This window comes from Coregonus clupeaformis, chromosome 34 (assembly GCF_020615455.1).
Source record: "Coregonus clupeaformis isolate EN_2021a chromosome 34, ASM2061545v1, whole genome shotgun sequence".
NCBI lineage: Eukaryota > Metazoa > Chordata > Actinopteri > Salmoniformes > Salmonidae > Coregonus > Coregonus clupeaformis.
The window spans coordinates 28448668-28473217 of NC_059225.1; the positions used below are offsets into that span (position 1 = coordinate 28448668).

At 43.6% G+C, this 24550-nt stretch overlaps 1 protein-coding gene across 1 annotated transcript; it reads left to right on the forward strand.

Annotated features, from left to right (window-relative positions):
• Positions 1 to 1319: 1319 nt before the first annotated feature.
• Positions 1320 to 24325, forward strand: LOC121549978 (divergent protein kinase domain 1C). The gene is made up of 4 exons (XM_041862016.2): positions 1320 to 1779; positions 17964 to 18647; positions 20987 to 21151; positions 23911 to 24325. Exons 1-4 carry the CDS (start codon positions 1564 to 1566, stop codon positions 24178 to 24180), a joined length of 1335 nt encoding a protein of 444 aa, XP_041717950.2. The 5' UTR covers positions 1320 to 1563; the 3' UTR covers positions 24181 to 24325.
• Positions 24326 to 24550: the final 225 nt, after the last annotated feature.

The following is a 24550-nucleotide window of genomic DNA, read 5'->3' on the forward strand; positions in this document are numbered from 1 at the left end:
ATTCCTCCCATAAAGTTACACTTGCATGAGTGTAAATAGATATGTATTGGAGTTTTTATTCTTTCTTTTTTTTTTTTACATTTTATGTGAAATTTGTAAATGTCAAGGTTAGATGTAATAGGGTATAACCCAATTTAAAATATATGCCTATCCAGCAATTTGGGAATGGTGTCAGACCATTAAAATCAGCCTGGCATCTCTGATGAGTGGATAGCATTAATGAGTTTAGAGAAGAAGAGTGTTAGATCATGCCAATGCTGAGGAGCTACACAAAGTACACGAGACTGTATAATTGGCAATTCAAATTACACAAAACTCCTCACTAAATGTATAAATATGCACAGAGCTTGGCAAGGGCGCTGGTGCCTTTTCTGTGAAGTCATTAGACATTCTGGGCACTTGCGACTGTTACGCCGACGATCGCAGTAAAGACTCCCCTGAGAGAAAGAGAGAGTACAGAGAGAGCGAAGAGAGAATGGAGAGAGTGGGAAAAAATCTATTCCCTCGAGGCAGCAGAACTAAAATTAGAAAATTCAACCCTTTATAGGCATCTCAAACAGAATCCTTCCTGTGAGCTATTTGTCGTTAAAAATAAATAAATAAATAACTCAGACCAAATCAAATGAAATCTGTTGATGGTGGCTGTATTTTATCCCCATTTACTAATAGAGCAATTATCACAGAGCCCAAGGACACTTGGGCTGTTTTTACGGTTATGCCTGTTATGTGTGGCACAGGAGAAAGTACACAGAGAGAATAATTAGAATTGGCAGCACACTCGGCAGACACAACTGTGCAGGGACTATGTCTTAGCAAAGTCCTGGCTGCCGTGGTAATGGTAAAAAAGAGGGTTGTCAATGCAACCCGAAAGGAGGTGATCTCATAACAAGGGGGCGGGAGGGAGAGGAAAGGGGGAAAAGGTGGGGTGAGCGAGATAGACGGAGAGAGAGAGCGAGAGAGAGAGAGAGAGAGAGAGAGAGAGAGAGAGAGAGAGAGAGAGACAGGGGAAAAATAAGGGAAATAGGGGTAGAGATAAGACGGGAGGGAGAGAAACTGCAGGGGAGTCTCTTCAGTTTGATAGAAAGAGGGCAGCGTAGAAGAGCAGTTGACTGACCGTGCATGCACTCACAGGACAGCCTCTCAAGCAGTGCACTTGGCCATGCTTATTCAGGAAAAACACACACACATACAAACACACACACACACAGAGCAAGGAGCTGGGAGCTGGGAAGGCAGGCCAGGAGAAGGAAACCAAAATGGGGCAGAGCGCCCAAGTTTAAGAACCAGCAGCTGTCACAAGGGGCGGGGGGCCTCAGACAAGCACCAGCCAGCCAGACAGCTGGCCAGCCATGGGGACCCGCCAGGCGGGAGAGAGAGAGAGAGGAAACCAGAGGAGCATGTACCCAGCAGGACACAGACCCTACCAGCAGCCCTGCAGCTCCCCAACACTAGACGGCCACTTCTACCAGAGATGCAAGAAAACCAGGCTGAGTGGGTGCTGACTAAATAGCTCTTGCCCCTGAGCGGTTTAACCAGGGGTGGGAGGGCGGTTGTGGTCAACAGATGTGGTCGTTGCGGAGGGCCATGGGGCCGGAGCCATCGCGGAGGCGCTGTCTGCTCAGGTGGCTCGGGTTGAAGGTGTGCCGCAGGAGCACGCTGGTGTTCGCCCTGCTCTGGTTCGGCTCCTGGGTGTTCCTCAATGGCCTGGTGTTTGTGCACCGGACCATCCTCTCCGACTACTGCACGGACGACAAGAGCAAGAAGATCCTGCAGAGAGTGGTGAGTACTGTACATGGGGACGGCGGACTCACACTTCTGTTTTTATGTTGACACTGAACTTGAGGTTAGTGTGTATACTGATACACACAACGTAAAATGTGTATGTGTGTGTTTGTGACATAACATAAACCATACACTAAGCCAAACAATTTTGCACATGAAGATAATGTAGAGTAGATAGATTGAAATATTGACAGATCTAAACAAATGGACAAAATATTTTCTCAGGGTAAAGTTATTTAACCAGTAGACATCTCTCTGTCTTGGACAAATACCTTTTGAATTCTGCCATCTAACACTCACAGAGTGTAACACACTGTGATGGAATTAAGCCGAATTTACAGGATATCTTCAGAGTGTAGAGCGGAGCAACAATAAAACAACTTTAGTTGCTCCTCTCTCTCTCTCCCCCTTACTCTTAACCTCTCTACCATAGATTTACGCCTTTTAATAAACTTGCTACCCCTTACAAAAAGGATTGCAGTTTTGAAACTGCAGTAAAAGTGCAGTAACTGCAGTCGACTGTGGAATTTTGGATGCAGTGATTGCAGAATAACTGCAGTGTACTACAGTTAAACTGCAAAAATCCTGCAGTAAACAAAACAATTTTTGGACGCAGTATTTACAGCCTACTACAGTTAAAATGCATTCTAACTACAGTTATACTACAGTGTAATGCAGTGATATTGCACTCTGACTGCAATCTTTTTTCATAAGGGACGCGCGGAGTCCACAATCCATCCCTCTGTTTACTTATGAGACAGAATTATCTATTTCTCAAAAATAATTGCTGGTAGTAATAAAACTGTAAGACATGGTGCATTACACATTTTGCATGTTTTTTTGTTTCTCTACGCTTTTTTTCCCAGAGCAAGTCTTGATTTGATAAACAATACAGTGAGACTTAACTGTATTTCATCCAATTCCGAATGGATACTCACCTGGGTTAACTTCTAGAAGTGGCCCTGAACCTCAAACAAAAGAATCGCAATTCTTACTGGGATTACTTCTTGGTTCTAATGCTTTCGCATAAAGCGCGCTTTTAAACTGGATTACACACAATATTGAGTGCGTGATTAAATTACATTTCAGTTGGTCACTTCTGGAAGTGAGCCGCAAATCTCTTCCAGGTAGGCGTAGACCGAGACTGAAGTTGTTATTTCTCACCCAAATCATAACAAGAAGATAGCGTAACTTATCCCATTCTGGCTAACCGTCATCACTTCACCGCCAAAACCACACAAGACAGAAAGGGCTAGATTTCTAAAGCTTTGCACCAATTTTTCCAAAGGCAATTCAACTTGCACTGTAAAAAAATAAATATATATGTTGATTTAATGTAAAAAAAACAGCTGCAATAGGATTGTGACTTTGCTCAACAAATGAGCATTGAAGTTGATTCAACGTGTAAGGCAACCAGCTGCAATAGGATTGTGAGTTTGCTCAACATTTGGGCATAAAGCTGAACCAACATACATTCTCAAGTTGAATTGTATGTTCACTCAACTTTGAATTTTCGGCTGAGTAAACATACAATTCAACTTGAGAATGTATTATACCATATTTGCATATTTCCCAGTGTACCTTGCCTTTTGAGTGAATTGTCGTTACCACCCATGACTGTATTTGTTAGTGACAGACACAAGGTTGTTGTATTCAGTCCTGTAGCCTTCACTAAGTGAGCGTCTAAGTGAATATCTTATCTTTAAAATGAAACTCTTTATGACAATACATTACATATATCATAAGGCCTTTCTTTGAGGACCTAGTTACACCCTAATGCAGTGGTCTGAAACTCCTGGTTTACAGGCCACATCAAGCCTGCAAGTCACAATGTCTGCCTATTTATGAGGAAGACAATCTATTAAAGTAATGGTCTTGACCAGACTTAATAGCAACAAGTAGACATGTAATCAATTATATTATCAATGAGATAATCTTCCCAATCAGATATTATCTGCTTAATTCATCCATGTTTAATTAAGCATTTCTCATAAAGGTTTCAGAACAAATGTATGCATTTGACATTCCTATGAAATGGACATTTATTAAATGCCACCCATATGACCTGTGCAATAAATAACAGACTTTTATTTATATGGATGACACACGTCAAGGGGAGACTTCAAGACATGAACATTGCTATGTTGTGTGTTCTCTCTTGATAATGTTTTGAGCGCAGTGACAGTTCACAGAGGAAATGTTACACCCTTCTGTCTCCTCAGGGCGAAGGCCTTGGTCTCAGATCAACGAGTACCTTTGATTCCATGGAATGTTCTGTCCTCTAAATATTAAACGAAAAAGAAGGACTCAGGGTGGGTATCTAATCTGACACAATGAGCTACTGCTGATTGTCCAGCCATTAATTTAATGACACAAAATATGACTAAATACACAAGGTAATAATAGCTAGATTTCGTATTATGATTACATGAACCCCATTGTCTCCCATCAACATTTACTCTGCCAATTGCTTAAATGTTTAACCTCATAAATAACCCCAAACATGCTTTGAAATTCCCCTTTAAATGCAGCTAGTCCAATATATCATGTGGACAGACAATCAATTTGCACGAAATAGACAAACAGTGGTTGCTTTTGGCGAACTGCCCAGTGCAACAGGCCAACAGTCTGTCGGTTCTTCTTTTGACATTGTTACAGGCCCTAATGTTGGCCAACCTCAGAAAGTAGCCTCTCTTTAGGGTCAAACTGACCATTGTGTGCCGAGGTTGACAGAATGGAACTAAAACCACCCAACCTCCGCTTTTGCTGTCTGAGTGTTTATTCCTGTTCAGACAGATAGTTCCTGTTCTGTCTGATGTCAGTATACATCATTATTTATTTGCATTTGTGCAATGATATGGTTAATATGTACCCACATACAGTACTCAGAGGATTTACCTCTTTATTCTGGTAAAGTGTACAGATATAAACGTGTTAAGGCTGATGTACATTTCATCATGACCTATAATTTATTTAGCTTCTAATCTAAATGTTGTTGCATATAGGATGTTTGGGGCTAAATTGATATATTATGTGGCTTGAGGCGAACACTGAGGCTTGAGGCTAAATTGTATATAAAATGCAGTCGTTTTTATCTCAATATCAAATCATTTCTGGGTAAAAGTACCTTACTGTGATTGTTTTCAATTACAATGGTTAAGAAAATAAACCATTACTCAAGCAAGAATTTTGCTAGGACTGTCTGGGAGTGGTCTGAGTGGGGAGGGGGAAACTGAAAACTAGCTATTATTGGCAGAGAGGTTTGGAACTCTTTCTTATTGGTCTATTCATTAATTTACCGCCTGGTGATGTCACCAGGCAGGCCAAAACTCCATCCCACCAAAACAGGCAGAACTTTCAGGTAGTCTTTTCAAACAGCTCTTACGCTAAAAGGGCATTATGATAATTTTCACAATTTCACAGCATTATTCCAACCTCATAGTGTGGAAATATATATATATATATATATATATATATATATTGTGATGTCACGAGAGGCTACACAGCTTTCAGCGGGATTGCTCAAGTAGTGCAAGGAGACCAGGTTCAATCAAAACAAGGATTTTATTAAAGGTCTTGGGAAACTAACGAAAGTATAACACAATTCTGTTCTCTTGTGGCTCTTTAAGGGTTAACAGTTCAGGGATGTCTCTTCCACATCCAAAATCATAACTCTCACTCGCTCAAAATAACTTTTCCCCAGTCTTACTGTATTCCACGTTGCAGCTAGTGGCCAACCCAGCAAAACGTCCTTCCAAATGTCCCACACGTATTTCCACAGGTGCATATATCCAAAGGTGAGTATTTCCCAAAGGTAAGTATCTCCAAATCCTTATATTCCTCATGGAAGTGGACGTGCAGCACTCTTGTCCTCCAGAGAGCCCAGGTTGGAGACTGTGTCTCTTCCCTTCCCAAACCTTCAGCTCATCAGCTCCTCATTTGTTTCAGCTGCGTGGGAAGATTGGCCATAGAGGGGTGGAGTTCCCGACCATACCAGCAGATGGAGCCATAGCTGTCTGGGTTTGCAGCCACCTCAGGGGATGTAACGTCCCTCCAGGACACAGCCTCTCGTGACATCACAAATATATATATATATATATATATATACAGTGGGGGAAAAAAGTATTTAGTCAGCCACCAATTGTGCAAGTTCTCCCACTTAAAAAGATGAGAGAGGCTTGTAATTTTCATCATAGGTACACGTCAACTATGACAGACAAAATGAGAAAAAAAAATCCAGAAAATCACATTGTAGGATTTTTATGAATTTATTTGCAAATTATGGTGGAAAATAAGTATTTGGTCAATAACAAAAGTTTCTCAATACTTTGTTATATACCCTTTGTTGGCAATGACACAGGTCAAACGTTTTCTGTAAGTCTTCACAAGGTTTTCACACACTGTTGCTGGTATTTTGGCCCATTCCTCCATGCAGATCTCCTCTAGAGCAGTGATGTTTTGGGGCTGTCGCTGGGCAACACAGACTTTCAACTCCCTCCAAAGATTTTCTATGGGGTTGAGCTCTGGAGACTGGCTAGGCCATTCCAGGACCTTGAAATGCTTCTTACGAAGCCACTCCTTCGTTGCCCGGGCGGTGTGTTTGGGATCATTGTCATGCTGAAAGACCCAGTCACGTTTAATCTTCAATGCCGTTGCTGATGGAAGGAGGTTTTCACTAAAAATCTCACGATACATGGCCCCATTCATTCTTTCCTTTACACGGATCAGTCGTCCTGGTCCCTTTGCAGAAAAACAGCCCCAAAGCATGATGTTTCCACCCCCATGCTTCACAGTAGGTATGGTGTTCTTTGGATGCAACTCAGCATTCTTTGTCCTCCAAACACGAGCGAGTTGAGTTTTTACCAAAAAGTTCTATTTTGGTTTCATCTGACCATATGACATTCTCCCAATCCTCTTCTGGATCATCCAGATGCACTCTAGCAAACTTCAGACGGGCCTGGACATGTACTGGCTTAAGCAGGGGGGACACGTCTTGCACTGCAGGATTTGAGTCCCTTGCGGCGTAGTGTGTTACTGATGGTAGGCTTTGTTACTGGTCCCAGCTCTCTGCAGGTCATTCACTAGGTCCCCCCGTGTGGTTCTGGGATTTTTGCTCACCGCTCTTGTGATCATTTTGACCCCACGGGTGAGATCTTGCGTGGAGCCCCAGATCGAGGGAGATTATCAGTGGTCTTGTATGTCTTCCATTTCCTAATAATTGCTCCCACAGTTGATTTCTTCAAACCAAGCTGCTTACCTATTGCAGATTCAGTCTTCCCAGCCTGGTGCAGGTCTACAATTTTGTTTCTGGTGTCCTTTGACAGCTCTTTGGTCTTGGCCATAGTGGAGTTTGGAGTGTGACTGTTTGAGGTTTTGGACAGGTGTCTTTTATACTGATAACAAGTTCAAACAGGTGCCATTAATACAGGTAACGAGTGGAGGACAGAGGAGCCTCTTCAAGAAGTTGTTACAGGTCTGTGAGAGCCAGAAATCTTGCTTGTTTTTAGGTGACCAAATACTTATTTTCCACCACAATTTGCAAATAAATTCATTAAAAATCCTACAATGTGATTTTCTGGAGAAAAATAATCTCAATTTGTTTGTCATAGTTGACGTGTACCTATGATGAAAATTACAGGCCTCTCTCATATTTTTAAGTGGGAGAACTTGCACAATTGGTGGCTCACTAAATACTTTTTTCCCCCACTGTATTGTGGTTAAACTCATATATACTAATTGATAAAAAAACTTTATTTTTTTAGAAAATTTTTCTTCGTAAATTATATTATCGGTAGGAATGGTGGAGTTATGTCGCACATGCAGCTAACAAAAACATATGGAAATGTGTGCTCTACCCAAAATTACAACCAAATAATTGCAGCATTACTGCAAAAATGGAAGAGGAAAGTGGAAGGAGGAAAAAGTAAAGAACTTGTCTGTTGGCCTTGAATTAAAGAACATAATTGGTTAAAGAAGATTGTGATAAATAAAACAGTTTACCAGTTTCATTTAAGGACCAAAAGATTGACAGCCTTCCAATATAGATTGCAAAATAGTTGGGAAGAGATTTTTGACGTATGGATTCCATGGCATAGTGTTTATGAACTTATACGCAAAACGACGCCGGATTCAAAACGTATAATTTTTCAATTTAAATTATTATATAAAATTCTTGCTACCAATAGAATGTTATTTGTATGAGGGATACAATCTTCCCAGCTCTGCAGATTTGGCTGTGAAGAGACAGAATCATTAGATCATTTGTTTTGGTACTGTCCATTTGTAGCTTGTTTCTGGACACAGGTCCAGGAATGGCTGAAGGATTGCAATATTTGCATGGAGCTGACCCTGCAGATAGCACTACTGGGTGATCTGAAAAGTCATAGTCAATCGATCAATAATATAATAATACTTTTAGTAAAAATGTTTATTTTCAATTTACGATCTGTAGAAACAATGAGAATAGAAAGGTTCAGAACTTTTATAAAACATCACAGTACAGTTGAAAAATATATGGCAAATAGAAATCCAATATGGATGGTGTTAAGAGATAGATGGGAGGTGTTGAATGGAGCTGAAGGATGGGACTAATAACAACAACTAATATCAACAAGATAACTAGTGTAAGACATGCTGTGTCCATAGTAAGTATATTGGTTATATATTGTGAGCTTTTGTAAAAGAGCACAATTAGAAAGATATGGCATATAGAAGCATACCAGATGGACATCATGAAAATGATCGGAGGAAGTTCAGGAGTAAAAACAAACAAAATATAATTATTGACTGTGTCCATAAAATGTATATAGTATGTATAAGCATGAAGTAGAGGCCTAAGCATTGTTGTTCACTAGTTTACTCCAATTAGGGAAGGGATGGTGGGGTTGGAAAGTAATGTAATAAAGGGAAATATATGTATGTATATGCGTATATATATATATATATATATATATATATATATATATATATATATATATATATATATATATGCAAGAAAGAAAAAAACATATGGGAGGTTGGAGGTGATGCAGACAATTACATTGATGGAAGTTACAATCTATCTGCAATATTAAAGCTGATCTACCCCCTAAAAAATAAAAATAAAAAAAAAAAAGATAGAGTAAACGACACGAAGCTAAACAATCACACACAACATCATACAGAACAGTTCAGGACTAAATAGGGGTGGTGATGAGATGATGAGGTGCAGGTGCACTGGAGGTGATTAGGGTGCGTTGGGTTTCCATTCCGGTGTTGCCGAGGTGGTGCACTCAGACCGGTGGCTCAGTAGACCGGCGAATCAGAGCGCCGGAGGGGAGCAACAGGAGGAGACATGACAGTACCCCCACCCCCTGACGCGCGGCTCCAGCCGCTGGACATCGCCGGCCAGGAGGACGACCCCGAGGACGAGGAGCGGGCCAGTCAGGGCTGCGACAGTGGAAGTCCCGAATTAGGTTGAGGTCCAGAACATCCCCAGCCGGAACCCAGCTCCTCTCTTCAGGACCATGCCCCTCCCAGTCCACCAGGTAATGGAGCCATCCCCTACGGTACCTGCAGTCCAGCAGGTCCCTCACCGCATACGCAGGACTCCCGTCAATGTCCAAGTGCGGAGGAGGCGTACCTGGAGGACCTTAAACGGCTCCACAAACCGGGGGCTCAGTTTCTTGCAGGGCAGGCGGAGAGGGAGGTTTTTTTGTGGTCAGCCAGACACGATCCCCAGGCTGGAATACAGGGGCCTCTCAGCAGTGGCGGTCGGCTTGGTCCTTCTGATGACTAATGGCCCTCTGGAGACGGACACGGGCGGCGTCCCAGACCTGTCCGGCCCTGTGGAACCACTCGCCGAAAGTGGGCACATCGGTCTGGCTGGGTGTCCAAGGGGCCAGGGCCGGCTGGTACCCCAGGACGCACTGGAAGGGAGTGAGCCCCGTGGAGGAGTGAACGAGGGAGTTCTGGGCATATTCTGCCCAGGGAAGAAACCTCGCCCACTCACCCTGCCGGTCCTGACAGTGGCAACAAAGAAAATAATGCGCTCCACCTGCCCATTTGACTGAGACCCATTTGACTGAGACCGATCTTCTCCAGGAAAGCCTTCCACACTCGGGAGGTGAATTGGGGGCCACGGTCCGAGACGATGTCCTCCGGAAGTCCATAATGCCGGAAGACCTGTTGGAACAGAACCTCAGTGACCTGGAGAGCAGAAGGAAGACCAGTTAGTGGCAAAAAAACGGCATGATTTGGAGAACCGATCTACGACCACCATGACTGTGGTGAAGCCGTCAGAACGTGGAAGGTCAGTGACAAGGTTTATGGACAGGTGTGACCAAGGTCGCTGAGGCACTGGGAGAGGAACTAGTTTGCCTGCCAGGGCATTCCGAGGTGTCTTCATTTGGGCACATACGGAACAGGAGTTGACATAGCGGGAGACCTCAGAACCCAAGGTGGGCCACCAGTATTTCTGGGCTAGAGAATGCAGGGTAGTATGCGCCCAGATCAGCTGGCAGTCACGGACACTGGTGGGTACATACACGCGCCCCGGAGGGGCATTGGCAGGCGCTGGGTCCTCCTGAGCCGCCAGGCGGATGTCATTGTCCACATCCCAAATGACAGGTGCAACGATGAGAGACGAGGGCAGGATAGGACGCCCCAGATCCTTCCTTTCTCTTGTATGGTGCATCCTGGAGAGTGCGTCGGCCTTCACATTCTGGGATCCTGGGCGGTAGGACAGAATGAATTGGAAGCGAGTGAGAAATTGGGCCCACCTAGCTTGACGAGAGTTCATCCGTTTCATTGCCCGTATGTGCTCAAAATTCTGGTGGTCAGTAAGAAATTGGAATGGATGGACTGCGCCCTCCAGCCAGTGTCTCCATTACTCCAGAGCGAGGACCACCACCAACAGCTCCCTGTTGCCAACTCCATAGTTCCTCTCTGCGGGGGTAAGCTTTTTAGAGAAAAAGGCACAGTGATACATTTTCTCTGGCTTACCGTGCCGCTGGGAGAGGACCGCACCCACGCCCTCCTCCGATGCGTCCACCTCCAGGATGAAAGGACGAGAAGGATCTGGGTCTTTTAGGATGGGCTCTGTGGTGAACCACCCCTTCAGCCTCTTGAAGGCAGCGTCAGCCTCAGGGTTCCAGGTCAGCTTCTGAGGCCCACCCTTAAGGAGAGAAGTGAGCGGGGTGGCTGTGGAGCTGAAGGACCTGATGAAACGCTGGTAGAAATTAGCGAAGCCCAGGAAGCTCTGTAGGCCCTGATGGTGATGGGAACTGGCCATGACCTGACGGCGTCTGTCTTCACTCCCTCCATGAACACCCCCTGAGGACTGATCCGGTATCCCAGGAAGGAGATGGCCTGTTGGTGGAATTCACATTTCTCCCCCTTCACCAACAGGCTGTGTTCCCGGAGGCGGAGTAGGACAGCTCGGACGTCTCTGACGTGCTCCTCGAACGTAGCCGAGTAGATCAGGATATCGTCGATGTACACCACCAACTGTCTACTCAGCATGTCCCGGAACACGTCACTACTGGAACACCACCGGCAGGCAGGTCTTCTGGCATGAGGTGGACCAGGCTGTGATCCTCCTGGTGCTCCAATTGATGGTGGGGTTGTGTAGTCTGAGCCAGGGTAATCCCAAGACGATCCGGTGAAGGGGTGATGTGACGATGTGGAATGACAACTCCTCGTGGTGCTCCAGTAGTGTGGGAATGGTGATGGTGATGGGGAGAGTGACGTGCGTAATGGTGCCTGATCCAAAGGGTTTATTTTCCAGTGAGGTGACATGTAGCGGAGATAGCAGTGACACGGTGGGCAAACCCCATTCAGAGACCAGCTCCCTATCTATAAGGTTCCCAGCTGATCCGGAATATATCATTGCAGTAGAAATGGAAGAGAAGGAATAACCAGTCACCGTTATGGGAACTAAAAACAATGGTTTTGTGATAGCAGCTGACGTAACACTCACGGAGCGGCGACAGGAGTCATACCGCCTAGATAGGGAGCCACCAGGAGATCTGTGGTCCGTGGTGGTGTAGGGGGGGCTGCCCACCTCCATGGGTGAGGACTCGGAAGCAGGACGGCTTCCATCGCTCCGGGAGGTGTTGGGAACACCGTCTCTCTCTCAACATGCCGTCAAGACTGATGGATGTGGTGATGAGGGTATCAAGGTCCATCTCGTCGTCCCGACATGTGAGTTCCGTCTTGATGTCCTCCCGTAAGCCTCTCCTGAAGGCCGTGCGCAGAGCTCGCTCATTCCAGCCGGAAGACGCCGCCACCATGCGAAAGCTCAGAGCGTACTCGGACGCGGGCCCCTCTCTCTGTTGTAGATGGAGGAGACGCTCACCCCCGTCCTTTTCCTCCGTGGGATGATCATACACCGCCCTGAACTGAGCTAGGAAGGTAGGGTAGGGAAGCGCCACTGCCTCCTCCTTCCCAGACTGCCGTGGCCCAATCCAGCGTCTTTCCTTTAAGGAGCGAAATCACCAGCGCTATCCTGGCTTGGTCAGATGGATATGCCCCAGGCTGACGCGCCAGATAAAGTGAAACCTGTAGCAGGAAGCCACTACATTTAGTAGTTTTACCATCATAGCGCTCCGGTAGGGCGAGGGTTCCCGCAGAAGTGGGTGATAGCACAGGAACAGGTGGATTGGGGGCACTCGCCGCTCCCTGAGGTGGAACCGGAGCGCTGGGCAGATTTTGCAGAGTTTGGAGCACTTCCTGCATGGCGGCATTCAACTGGGCAAGCTGCTGCTGGTGCTGGTCGAGGCACTGGGAAACTCCTGCTGCATCCATTTTCATTTGGTGTGTGATTCTGTGACGAGTACTGAGTATACGAAGTTGCAGGACGCAGAGGCAGAAATTAACAAGGTTAAGGTTTACTTAAAAATTATAAAGAGAAATAACAAAGATAGAGTAAATGACACGAAGCTAAACAATCACACACAACATCATATAGAACAGTCCAGGGCTAAATAGGGGTGGTGATGAGATGATGAGGTGCAGGTGCGCTGGAGGTGATTAGGGTGCGTTGGGTTTCCATTCCGATTTTGCCGAGGTGGTGCGCTCAGACCGGTGGCTCAGTAGACCGGCGAATCAGAGCGCCGGAGGGGAGCAACGGGAGGAGATGTGACAATTTCATCACTTCTCAGCTGGCAATAGGGGTTTGTGGTTTCGATTTTTTTGTCATCCATAATGGTTACAGACAAAAGCAAACAGAGAAAAAACTGAAACATGTTAGGTGACAACAAAAGTGAATTTACATTTCAATAATATATTTTATTAAACCCTTTGTAATGCCTGTTTACATCAGTATCTCTCAATACTGTTTCTTTATTATCTAACCACATAGAGAATATGTCTTTCAAAACTAGTGTTCTCCCTTTAGCACCTTTTATAGAGGGATAAGGGTTCTCAGAGTATCAAAGGGACAAACCGCAGGGCGACACAACATCCCGTTCACAAAGACCCACAACAACACCCGACCCCTAATTGTGCTATGTCATAGAATGTACTAGAAATATAATATTTTTAAGGTATGCTAAATCAACAAACTAATTCTAAAATGATCCCATTCAACTGGCTATGTTGTGAGTCCTCTTTTTAGTGGAACCATCTGTTGTACACACTGCGAGCACTGTTCGGGGGTCTTTTCTTTTGGCAGTCTTTACTAATTGAACAAATCCCTTAAGCTTTTTACTGCACACCTTAATAGCTTTCTTTATTCACGCATTTAGCCAGACATAAATTGGCATTGCCTGGAGATAGGGAACGGTACCAAGGCCACTTCAATGTGAATTCTAATGATGGTTGTGTTTCGTAGGATAATTACAGTACTGTTACAAAAAGTATACATTATATATACTGCCATCCGTAAAGAAACTGTAAATATGCTATTGTGTTCATTTTATGATATGCCATTGTGAATAATAATTATACTGTGATAATAGTAACACTCAACATGTATGTACTGTATGGCTTCACAGCTATGTAACCACTTGTGGAGATGGAACAGGCCATACAAATATGAATATAATATCTGTGGTCAAATCAAATCAAATGTATTTATAAAGCCCTTTTTACATCAGAAGATGTCACAAAGTGCTTATACAGAAACCCAGCCTAAAACCCAAAACAGCAAGCAATGCAGATGTAGAAGCTTTGATTTTACTTGATTTGATTTGATTTTGAGTTGATTTAATAATGTCTGTGGTAACTTTTGTGATTTGTAAATATATGTGCTAGTAAACCAGCCTTTCTTTTAGATTAGAAACAATATGACGAAGGTTTGAATCCCACAGCTAAACTATCAATTCATGCAACATTATAAAGTGCTACTGAATAAAGTGGCTTTGTTTGAGTCCAACAAGCAGCAATGAGGTTGTGTATAGTGCATACATAATTGTGGGAAACTAGTACTCCCAGTGAACTGGACTTCTTGTAAAACAGGCCACCCACTCAGTGCCCTCAAAATGTATCTATTTATTGCTCTTCTCCATTTAAAAATGAATAAACACAATGTCCACCCAAATTCACACGCTACACAACAATAGTACCAACTTTGGTTTGATGATTTACAGTACTGGCTTACATTGGCCGCGAGTGAGCCCAAATAATTCTCACATTGTTCCCGCTCGGCAATTCGAGCCAAATGTAGGCCTATATAATCTAGGCTACAATGTATATATTTATATGATTGTCTGCCAACTAATGGGAACAAAAGGTCTTCTCTGGAGATATTTGAGCAGATCTTTGTTTTCAGGCTCATTTTTCCAGTGTTGTGAGTGAGATAAATCTGAGTAGAGCTAAGGCCACTGTGGCAGGACATTCCACACATGCCTACTCTGACCAGCGCTTGGGCTTGGCTGCGCTCCGCTTGACAGACCAAAGACACACTGGTCCACTCCAGACTTAACCGTCACCTCGCCAGGGGGAGAGCTCAATAAGCACGCAAAGTGCAATTCTACAAAATAATTATGTTTTTAAGATTATTTGAATAACAGGAATCTAACCAAATTTACAACATGCATTTAAACGAATGTAATTCCAAGTGATTTGTTTGTTATTACACACATACTAAGGGCTTTTACGTTCTTTAAGCTATAGCTCCATTTCCCATTAGCTAATAAGATCACAGAATTATGAGTATTGTAAAAACCTAGGTCTACTGCCACTTCCAGGTAGACTCTCTTCATATGTAGATGCCTTCGGTTTTCAGAGTAAGAAGTGTGTGTAAACTTGCAGTAGTTTGTAAACATTGGCGTTGTCTGTTTGATTTCATTCCAGTCATAGAATAGTAATAAAAACGTAAATGGTGCAAATAAAAGGGAAGTATTTTCTGTGTGGACCCATCTTTGCAGCGGTGAAAACGCTTAGTAAACCATGTCATTGGGCTAAATCAGAAACTATGTGATTAGCTTTTGTTGTGTCTTTTAAGGTCAATGTATTTGCTCTTTAGAATATGGAATGTGCCCCAGAGACAGAATTTAGTTTTTGCTCAGCCAACAGATATTTCCTTGATTCTGATTGATGGCCAATAGATTTGTTCATTGTCTTTTGTGGGATTTCGAGAAATAAAATGTAAAAGAAGGAAAAGTACAGAAAATAAACAAAACCCCTGATTTTTTCACTGCTTCATCCAAACCCTGCAATCATGATGATATGTCTTGGCTGGTGAACCGAAGGTTCATTAAGGATGTGGACTACTTCAAAGTCTGGAGGGTATTGTTTCCCTGGGACCACTTACTCATGGTCAGAAAATCATCCAGTGTTAATTAAAACAAAATGAACACAGATAATGTTGAATCAACACTGAAAGTGTGGAGTCTGAGGACTCATATGCACATCGGAGCAATGTTAAATTAATACACTGCTTATTGTAAAGCCTTATATAAAAAAAGTGCTTTGAGAGTAAATTGTAGACTTACCACCCATGGCTGTATTCGTTAGTGACAGAGACATGGTTGATCTTAAGCGAATATGTTATCATTCAAAAATAAATGTTTAACACAATACCATACGCATTTCATAAGGCCTTATTTTGTGAGTTTTACCCTAATACAGGGGCCTGAAACTCATACACATCACTTTGAACCAAAATCACACCCATCATTATCAAATTTCCCAGCTTGCTCTATTGCATGTTGATTTTTAGAATTGTTTGTTTCAATATTTATGTTTGTGGTTTCTGCTCAAAGTGATGTGTATGAGTTTGAGGCCCCTGTATTAGGGTAAAACTAGGCCCTCAAAATGGTATTGAGTAATTCTTCATTTTTGTTATGATAACATATTTGCTTAGGTTCTCACTTGGTGAAGTCCATAGGATCGAAAATACATGAATACAACAACCATGTCTCTGTCACTAACAAATACAGCCATGGGTGGTAACTCTACAATTCACTCGAAAGGCACGGAAAATATTTTAAGGCTTTACACTAAGCAGTGTGTTCATTTAACATTGTTCCGGTGTGCATATGGGTCCACAGACGCCACACTTTCAGTGTTAATTTAACACTCTCTGTGTTCATTTGTTTTTTATTGAACACTGGAGAATTTGCTGTGTGTCATTAGCTAGAGTTTGAAACGCGACCCAAACATGCTGTGGGCGTCAGCAGGGCTATTTATTGACTTTAGCTTTTGTACTGTAATTTGGCTCCTCTGTATATATCCACAACTGATAGCAGGACACATGAACTATAGCGGAAGCCATGTTCATTGGGAATTCACTTCGTTATTAATTGCAATCCAATGCTTTACAGACAGACAGGAGTCATTATATACATTGGGTACTCCAACAAGCAATTACATGTACATTGTAAACTCCAGCGCATATACAAATGCAAGCGAAACACCATGACAGACTTGAACGCAGTTCAACCACCATGGTGGGAAAGTTTACATGCAAACAGAAGCTACAAACAGCTGCAGTCCGAAACGGTGCAAGGACCAGCAAATCCAGGGAATTCAAACGTACGTTTGGAACTTGGCAGCCGCACTGAAAATTGTAAAAATATTAACATTATGGCCACAGCACAGGTTAGCCTACATGGTGCCGAGAGATAGCAGGGGCACAAAATAATCGCAGGGGTCTCTGTGTTCAACCCTCTGGAGATAAGGGGAGGACACTTAGGCCCTTTAGCTGACTGCAGTGACCATCAAACTATACGATACAGCTTGAGACAGTCCACTTTCATTTGTGTTGTCACCCAGCCTAACAGATAGCAAAGTTGGAGCACAGTAAAGTCTGCCAATACAACCATACTATGAGACTCAAGGAATTGATATTGTGTATAATATCAGGACAATGCTGTTGACTCTTTTCATGTATTTTGTGAAATATAAACATGATCACGCTATATGGACAACACTTAATTGTAATGAAAATAAATTGTCCACAGCTACATTGTTTTAAATTATTACCAGTGGAATTACTTTGGAATTACATGTATGTTATTTCACCAATTAATACAAATTCATTGTGTCACTACATTGTGTGCATGTAAAGTATTACCTAGGCTTGTAGGCAACATGTAAGAGAGGCCACAGAGAGTAATGGGTGGGGAAGGAACAAGAAACCATTGTGAGGGTTGGTGATAAGGGAAACACGGCTATGGCTAAAGTGCTAAAGCCATGCCACCCAGCCAAGGCCATTAGGCATCTGATCTTGCTGAAATCGTGACCACCTCAAGATGACAGGTGTTTACATTGGAATGTGGGCAGAGAGGGATTTTCTCTCTAATCCCCCAGGAACACTAATCATTTCCAACTTCTGGACCGACATCTATGCACCGAGACTTAAAACAATCGCATTTGCTCGCTAATCCGAGAAATCGAGAGCAGGTTAGAGGCTGAGTCTGAAGTGTGATGTGATATAATTCACCATCAACTGAAAAATTAGTATCAAATGTACTGCTGCGTACAGAATTGCCCATTTTAGGTTCAGTAGCACAATCACACAGTGCCATTCCCTTATTAGGATGAGACATGGACTACAAATCACATTTTACAAATCTTCTGTTGAAAAATAACCACTATTTTCTGCAAAATTGTTGGTACCTCAAATGCATTTTAGAATATTTTTTTTCACCCCAAAAATGTATTTTGAATCTGCCATGACAACCGTACTATGTACACCAAAAATAATTAGATTTTGTCTGTATGTGTGTGTGTTTATGTCTATCTATCTGTCCCAGTGTGAGGAGTATCGCGAGGGTGCCCTGACCGGTGACCTGTGCGAGGACCTGTGCGTGAGCGACCAGGTGGAGTACAGGCGCTGCCTCTACTACGAGAACGGTAAGAAGGTGATCGAGGCGCGCTGGCGTGGCACGCACGTAGTGCTCAAGTCCAAGCTGGAGAACTTCTCCTCCTACGAAAGCCTGGGCCTCCTGGAGTACCAGGACCCGGCCGAAGAGCTCTCTCCCCTGGACGTGGTCTTCTATGCCACCCTGGAGATCAGGAACTCCCTGGGGCTGGACGTAAGTGGCAACGCCTCGCTACCATCGCTATGGGGCCAGAGGCTTAGGGAGCGTGGGCGGACCTACTCGCGGGCTGAGCTGGCATCGCTGTGGTCTCTGCTCCAGCAGGAGGAGTACACGTTCCTGAGGGTGCTGCAGGACCTCAGCCGCCACATAGCCAAGGTGTTGGGCTCATGCGGACACTTCTACGCCGTGGAGTACCTGTCAGCAGGCCACGCCTGGGACCAGAACATCTTCTCGCTGGAGGAGGTATCGGCGGGCCCATGGACGGCGAGGGACATGGTGCACCGCATCGCCCTCAGCTTCTTGGACATGGCGTGGCGCTTCGACAACGACTTTTCGCATCGCCTCCACCTGTGTGACATCAAGCCGGAGAACTTTGCTATCCGGAAGGACCTTACGGTGAGCCGACCACGTTTGCACACACACACACTTGAGCATGCAGATGCACACACATACGAACACACACTCACACACACAGTACACCCATAGACACACATTCAACTGACACACATACACCTCAAAGCAAAGAGTTGCTGACTCCCTCACACAAAACAACAGAGGAGCCTTACTTGAAGGGTAAGCTGTCATTAAAACTGTCCCAGAACGGCTGCTGGGTACCCCTCACAGATCTGAGTTCTGTTTCTCTTTAGTGGTGGAGTTCAGATTCTTCCTGTGTAAACGAGACAAGGTTAGGAAATCTAGCTCCCTTTTTTCACACTAAGACAAACAGACCGACCCGATTTATGCCCCCATTCGCATTAGTTAATTTATCCACGCAATACAGCGGCACATTCATCCGCAAAGTGCAAACAGTTTGACGAGAGCAATGCGGTGTATAAAGAATGACGAGGCTCCAGGCTGTTTAATTGTTTTCCACAAGGACAAAATGGCCGCTTGTGCCATTTAACAAGATTGTATTACATTTGTTTTTACCTTAGTTTGTCTGTTTGAAACCTATGCATATTTGGCTGATTATGACCTATCAAGGACTGAGAGCAAGGTGCAAAGAACAACTTACATTGCATTTTTTCAGTGCAAAATGTGTTGTATTTCTGCTGATGGGTGATTCATAGCATTAACAGACATACAACCTTGATATAACAATTTTCTGAGTAGGTCACATAAAGGGAATGAAAAGCTAACATCATTCACACAAAATTATAGTGTGAGAACCGAGGGTATTACAATGTATTAACAGTCCTCTCTTCTTGGCACCATTTTCAATTGATTTCCATAAAAATGAAATAAACTGGCCACAAAGAGCTGTTTGAGCAATCAATGAAAAACATATGTATTATTTTCAGAGTCTGTAGATTTGGCTTATGTAGCTATGACGCATATTTAGCTTGAAAGGAAATCATTTTTCCTATTTTTGGAATGGAGAAAATGATGTCATTGTTATACACCGTATTATCATGTTTGCAGCGGCATTCCTAACTGGAAAACATTATTTTGATGAGGCCTTTGATGAAATAACCATTGTTATAGGGACATAATTTTGTGTGTAATGTGCATGCGGGTCAGAATGCTATTGCAAATTACCCTTTGAAGAAAAAAAGTTACATGCAAGCTTTTATTTTGCTTGTGAATGTTCGGAAGAAAAACCGTTTTGCAAAGCTTTTTTTCGTCATGTTTTTTTCCCCTGTATAATTGCTGGTAAGTTGACACTTTTTTGAAAGCATGGAAGTTCAAAAGATGACGCTGTTTGAAATTAAACATAATATTATCGTACCTATCATGGTTTACATAAACCGTGAGCTCATGTGATAATGTGGACAAAGACCAGGAGAAAGGAGAGGAATCCAAAGGAGACGTGTTTTTGTTTATGTTTCAGCTGCTCCGTAAATTAAAAAAAGTGTGCTTTCAATCCCTCCTTTCTCTGTTTTTCTAAAGTATATAGCTCCAGGGGATACAGCTGATCCCTGCTTCCGTTTTCTCATGTTATAATAAAAAGGAGGAAGTGAAATGTCTATGTTATATACTGGGGGACCAGAACATATATTGAGAGGGTATATTGTCTATATTAAAAGTATGTTGGGGGTAAACAGTATATCAGGGGCTATATTGTATAAATTAAAAGTATACTGGGGGTATATATTGGGTTGGCTTGCTTCGTTGCACTAGCGGTAATAAAGTGGTACTTACTGTATCTAGAGAGAATCCCACTTATTATCATGTCTGTCAGCTCTACAGCTCCTTAAAACGCTATGCTTATTGTCTCTTATTTTCACTGATCACTAAGACAAGACCTTCCCAGGTTCGACAGTGACAGGTTTTATTTATTTGGTGGCGTGTAGCTGACATTAAGTGCTGCAGTGGAGTCATTCTTCACGGGCCATCTCTTGCAAAGAGGACGAAGCTATCGGGCCATACAGATAAAACAGCAACTCCCTTAAACAGCAACGTGAGAGAAAATTAAGATATTTCTTTCTTCTCTATAATCACGTCAATGAGAATTTCCAAATATATACCACAGGAATATTTACAATTTGGTTATTCTTGATTTATTACCCTCCCTTTAAAAAAAATGAGTTTTTCAGAATAGGGAGATGGGTGAAAGGGGAAAAGCAAGACAGAAAGTAGTGGATGTAAGCGAGGATAGGCCTGATTTATTTGACTACATAAAATACATTTGATTGATTGATTGGGTATTGAATTCTTGTGAGCTCCGGAGTTGGCAGCAATGCAACTTGATCAGACTCTGCCACTTACTCACCTCTCTCTGTGCTGTTCTGCAGGTGGTGGCTATAGATGTGGACATGGCTTTCTTCGAGCCCAAAATGCGAGACATCCTTGAGCAGAACTGCACTAACGACGACGACTGCAACTTCTTTGACTGCATCTCCAAATGCAACATGAAGACGAACAAGTGCAGCTCAAAGCGGAGAAATAGCAACCTACAGGTATTCCATATTATAATTAACAAAAATATAATGTTGGTCCCATGTTTCATGAGCTGAAATAAAAGATCCCAGAAATGTTCTCTTAGATTTTGTGCAGAAAGTTGTTTACATCCCTGTTAGTGTGCATTTCTCCTTTGCCAAGATAATCCATCCACCTGACAGGTGTGGAATATCAAGAAACTGATTAAACAGCATCATCATTACACAGGTGCACCTTGTGCTGGGGACAATAAAAGGCTGCTCTAAAATGTGCAGTTTTGTTACACAACACAATGCCACAGATGTCTCAAGTTTTCAGGGAGCGTGCAATTGGCATGCTGACTGCAGGAATGTCCACCAGAACTGTTGCTAGATAATTTAATGTTAATTTCTCTACCATAGAGAATTTGGCAGTACGTCCTACCGGCCTCACAACCGCAGACCACGTGTAACTATGTCAGCCCAGGCTTCTTCACCTGCGGGATCGTCTGAGACCAGCCACCCGAACAGCTGATGAAACAGTGGTTTTGCACAACCACATTTTTTTGGCACAAACTGTCAGAAACCGTCTCAGGGAAGCTCATCTGCGTGCTCGTCGCCCTCACCAGGTCTTGACCTGACTGCAGTTTGGCGTCATAACCGACCTTAGTGGGAAAATGCTCATCTTCGATGGCCACTGGAACGCTGGATAAGTGTGCTCTTCACGGATGAATCCCGGTTTCAACTGTACCGGGCAGATGGCAAAATGACGTTGTGTGGGCAAGCAGTTTGCTGATGTCAACGTTGTGAATAGAGTGCCCCATGGTGCCGGTGGAGTTATGGTATGGGCAGGCAAAAGCTACAGACAACGAACACAGTTGCATTTTATCGATGGCAATTTGAATGCACAGAGATACCATGATGAGATCCTTAGGCCCATTGTCGTGCCATTCCTCCACCGCCATCACCTCATGTTTCAGCATGACAATGCATGGGCCCATGTCACAAGTATCTGTACACAATTCCTGGAAGCTGAAAATGTCCCAGTTCTTCCATTGCCTGCATACTCACCAGATGTATCACTCATTGAGCCTGTTTGGGATGCTCTGGATCAACATGTACGACAGCGTGTTCCAGTTCCTGCCAATATCCATCAACTTTTCACAGCCATTGAAGAAGAGTGGGACAACATTCCATCTTTGCGTTTATATTTTGTTCATTGCATTTTCAACTCGCTCTACAACTCTCAATATCTATACTAAAGCCCTCAACCTTTAATTTTTTTAATTATTAATGTGTAATTGAGTGCTGCAAGGAATGTTAATTGCTTATGATAACACTAGGGTTTTTCAGAGTATGATTATAATACAAGAAGCAAACCCAGGTTAGATAAGACTTTAAAAGTTCCTCATTAGTATAATTAGCGTCAAGGGGCATATATCAAAATAAATCACGAATTGCAAGGGATTGTAAAGGATTTAATCTAATGCAGATTATTAATGCCTTGCACATGGAAATAAACTTTTAAATACCATTTCCCAGACGTTCGCGGAGATCACGTGCAAATCACCCTTAAGGCCGGGATTCAATCCGATTGCATTTTTCAGGCAATACACGTTGTAAAGGCAATGTTTCTGTGTTCGCGGAGATCACATTCATGGTGAACACTGCATATGACAGGCTCAATCGGAAATTACCTTTAAATGGCATGTTGTCCACATCTGCAATCAGATTGAATCCCAACCCAAAAGTCAATGTAGTACGCAGTTCGCAGATGTCACGGTATACTACGCCAGAACCCAGAAGCAGACCAGGACAAGGTACTTAGAGGAAAAGGTGAGTGTTTATTAATTGACTCCCGAGTGAGGCTGAATAATCCAGGGACAGAGCGGGTGGCGTGGATGGGTTGTTGAGGGTGCAGGGGTAGGTCCAGACATGGCTCGGCAGCCGCCGACCATCAGGCAGAGGTTGGGTGAAGGTTCCGGGTGAGAGATGTTCATGGCTAACGATCCGGCAGGAACTGGATGTTTGGCCAGAGCCTAAGAAGGGTGATGATCAGGACCAGGTGTGCAGATTGCTGATGGGATGCAGGTGCGGAAAACAAGAGAGCTCCCCGGAGCGTTCCCGAACCCTCGGGAAACTGGAGATCACGAACAGGAAAAACTAGTCACCAGACAGGACCCGACTCAGACTGCCGGGATCGTTACAGCAGATCTGAGTTTGTTTGAATACCGACCTTGAGTCAATACCTAGTCATTGACATACTACGCATCCAATTGATAAATTGACATACTGTCGTCACTCATACTGCTGGATGCACTGGAGAGGCGGATAGCTCCCAGACAATGTCGTTTACGTGATGACACCAGGTCCACCTCAAGGCCACAGGTGGCTGCTGCGATACCTTTCCTCCACTCCTGATCACTTATCGCAACCCTCGCTGACCCCTACCTCTCTATTGTACTGCCTGCTATCCAAGAGACAATGGAGGCTTTTTCTTTTAATGATTGCGGGGGTCAAGGAGGCAATTTGTGTCTGGGGGGCTTTCGTCCCCTTCAAATGGGCGTGTAATAAGAATATGACTGATAATGACCCCGGTGATAATTAAATAAGAACAGAGGAACAGTAGGTCACTCTCACAATGACTATTGATTGTCCCCTCCTCTTCTCTCTACTTTCTGTTACCCCTTTCCTCCTTTCCTCTTGGGTCTCCCACTGTCACCCCCTCTTCTCTCCTCCTTCTTCGCTCCTCTCTGGTTTGTCACCCCCTCTTCTCTCCTCCTTAATTCTGCTCTGGACAGGTGATCTGTGAGAAGATCTTTAGGCCCTGGTTTGCTCCCACGCTGCTGGGCGCCAAGTCGGGTCTCCCCCTCCAGGTGGACCTCCAGCGGGCGGTGCAGGAGTGCGTCGAGACTGTGGGGGGCGAGGACGAGGAGCAAGCCCGGGCCGTCCAGAAGCGGCTGTTGGACCTTCTCACGGGCCTCCTCCACCAGGGGACCTCCTCTGAGCATGGGGGCGAAGGGGGCGCAGATAGAGAGGGCATCCACTCTCACACAGCTCTTAACTTCTGAAACATTGCACTGTTCACCCTCACAAAAACTATACAGTGAAGAAACCAACTGTATTGGCTACATGAGACAAAGCACATCTCAATCTCCATCTCAACCAAAAATCTAAGTAAAAAAAATGTATTAAATCAAATCAAACTGTGTTTAAAGTGCATTTAAAGTTTGATTTGATTTAATTATGTTCTTTAACTTAGATTTTTGGTTGAGATGGAGAAGTGAATCCAACATAATTATTATTAACTTGTAGATTCCATTTGAAATCAATTAAAGCTTGAAACCCTAGGCCTATCCTGCTGGGGAAAAACTGGTTGAATCAATGTTGTTTCCATGATGTCGTTGAATCAACGTGGAAAACAAATTGGGTTTGCAAAAA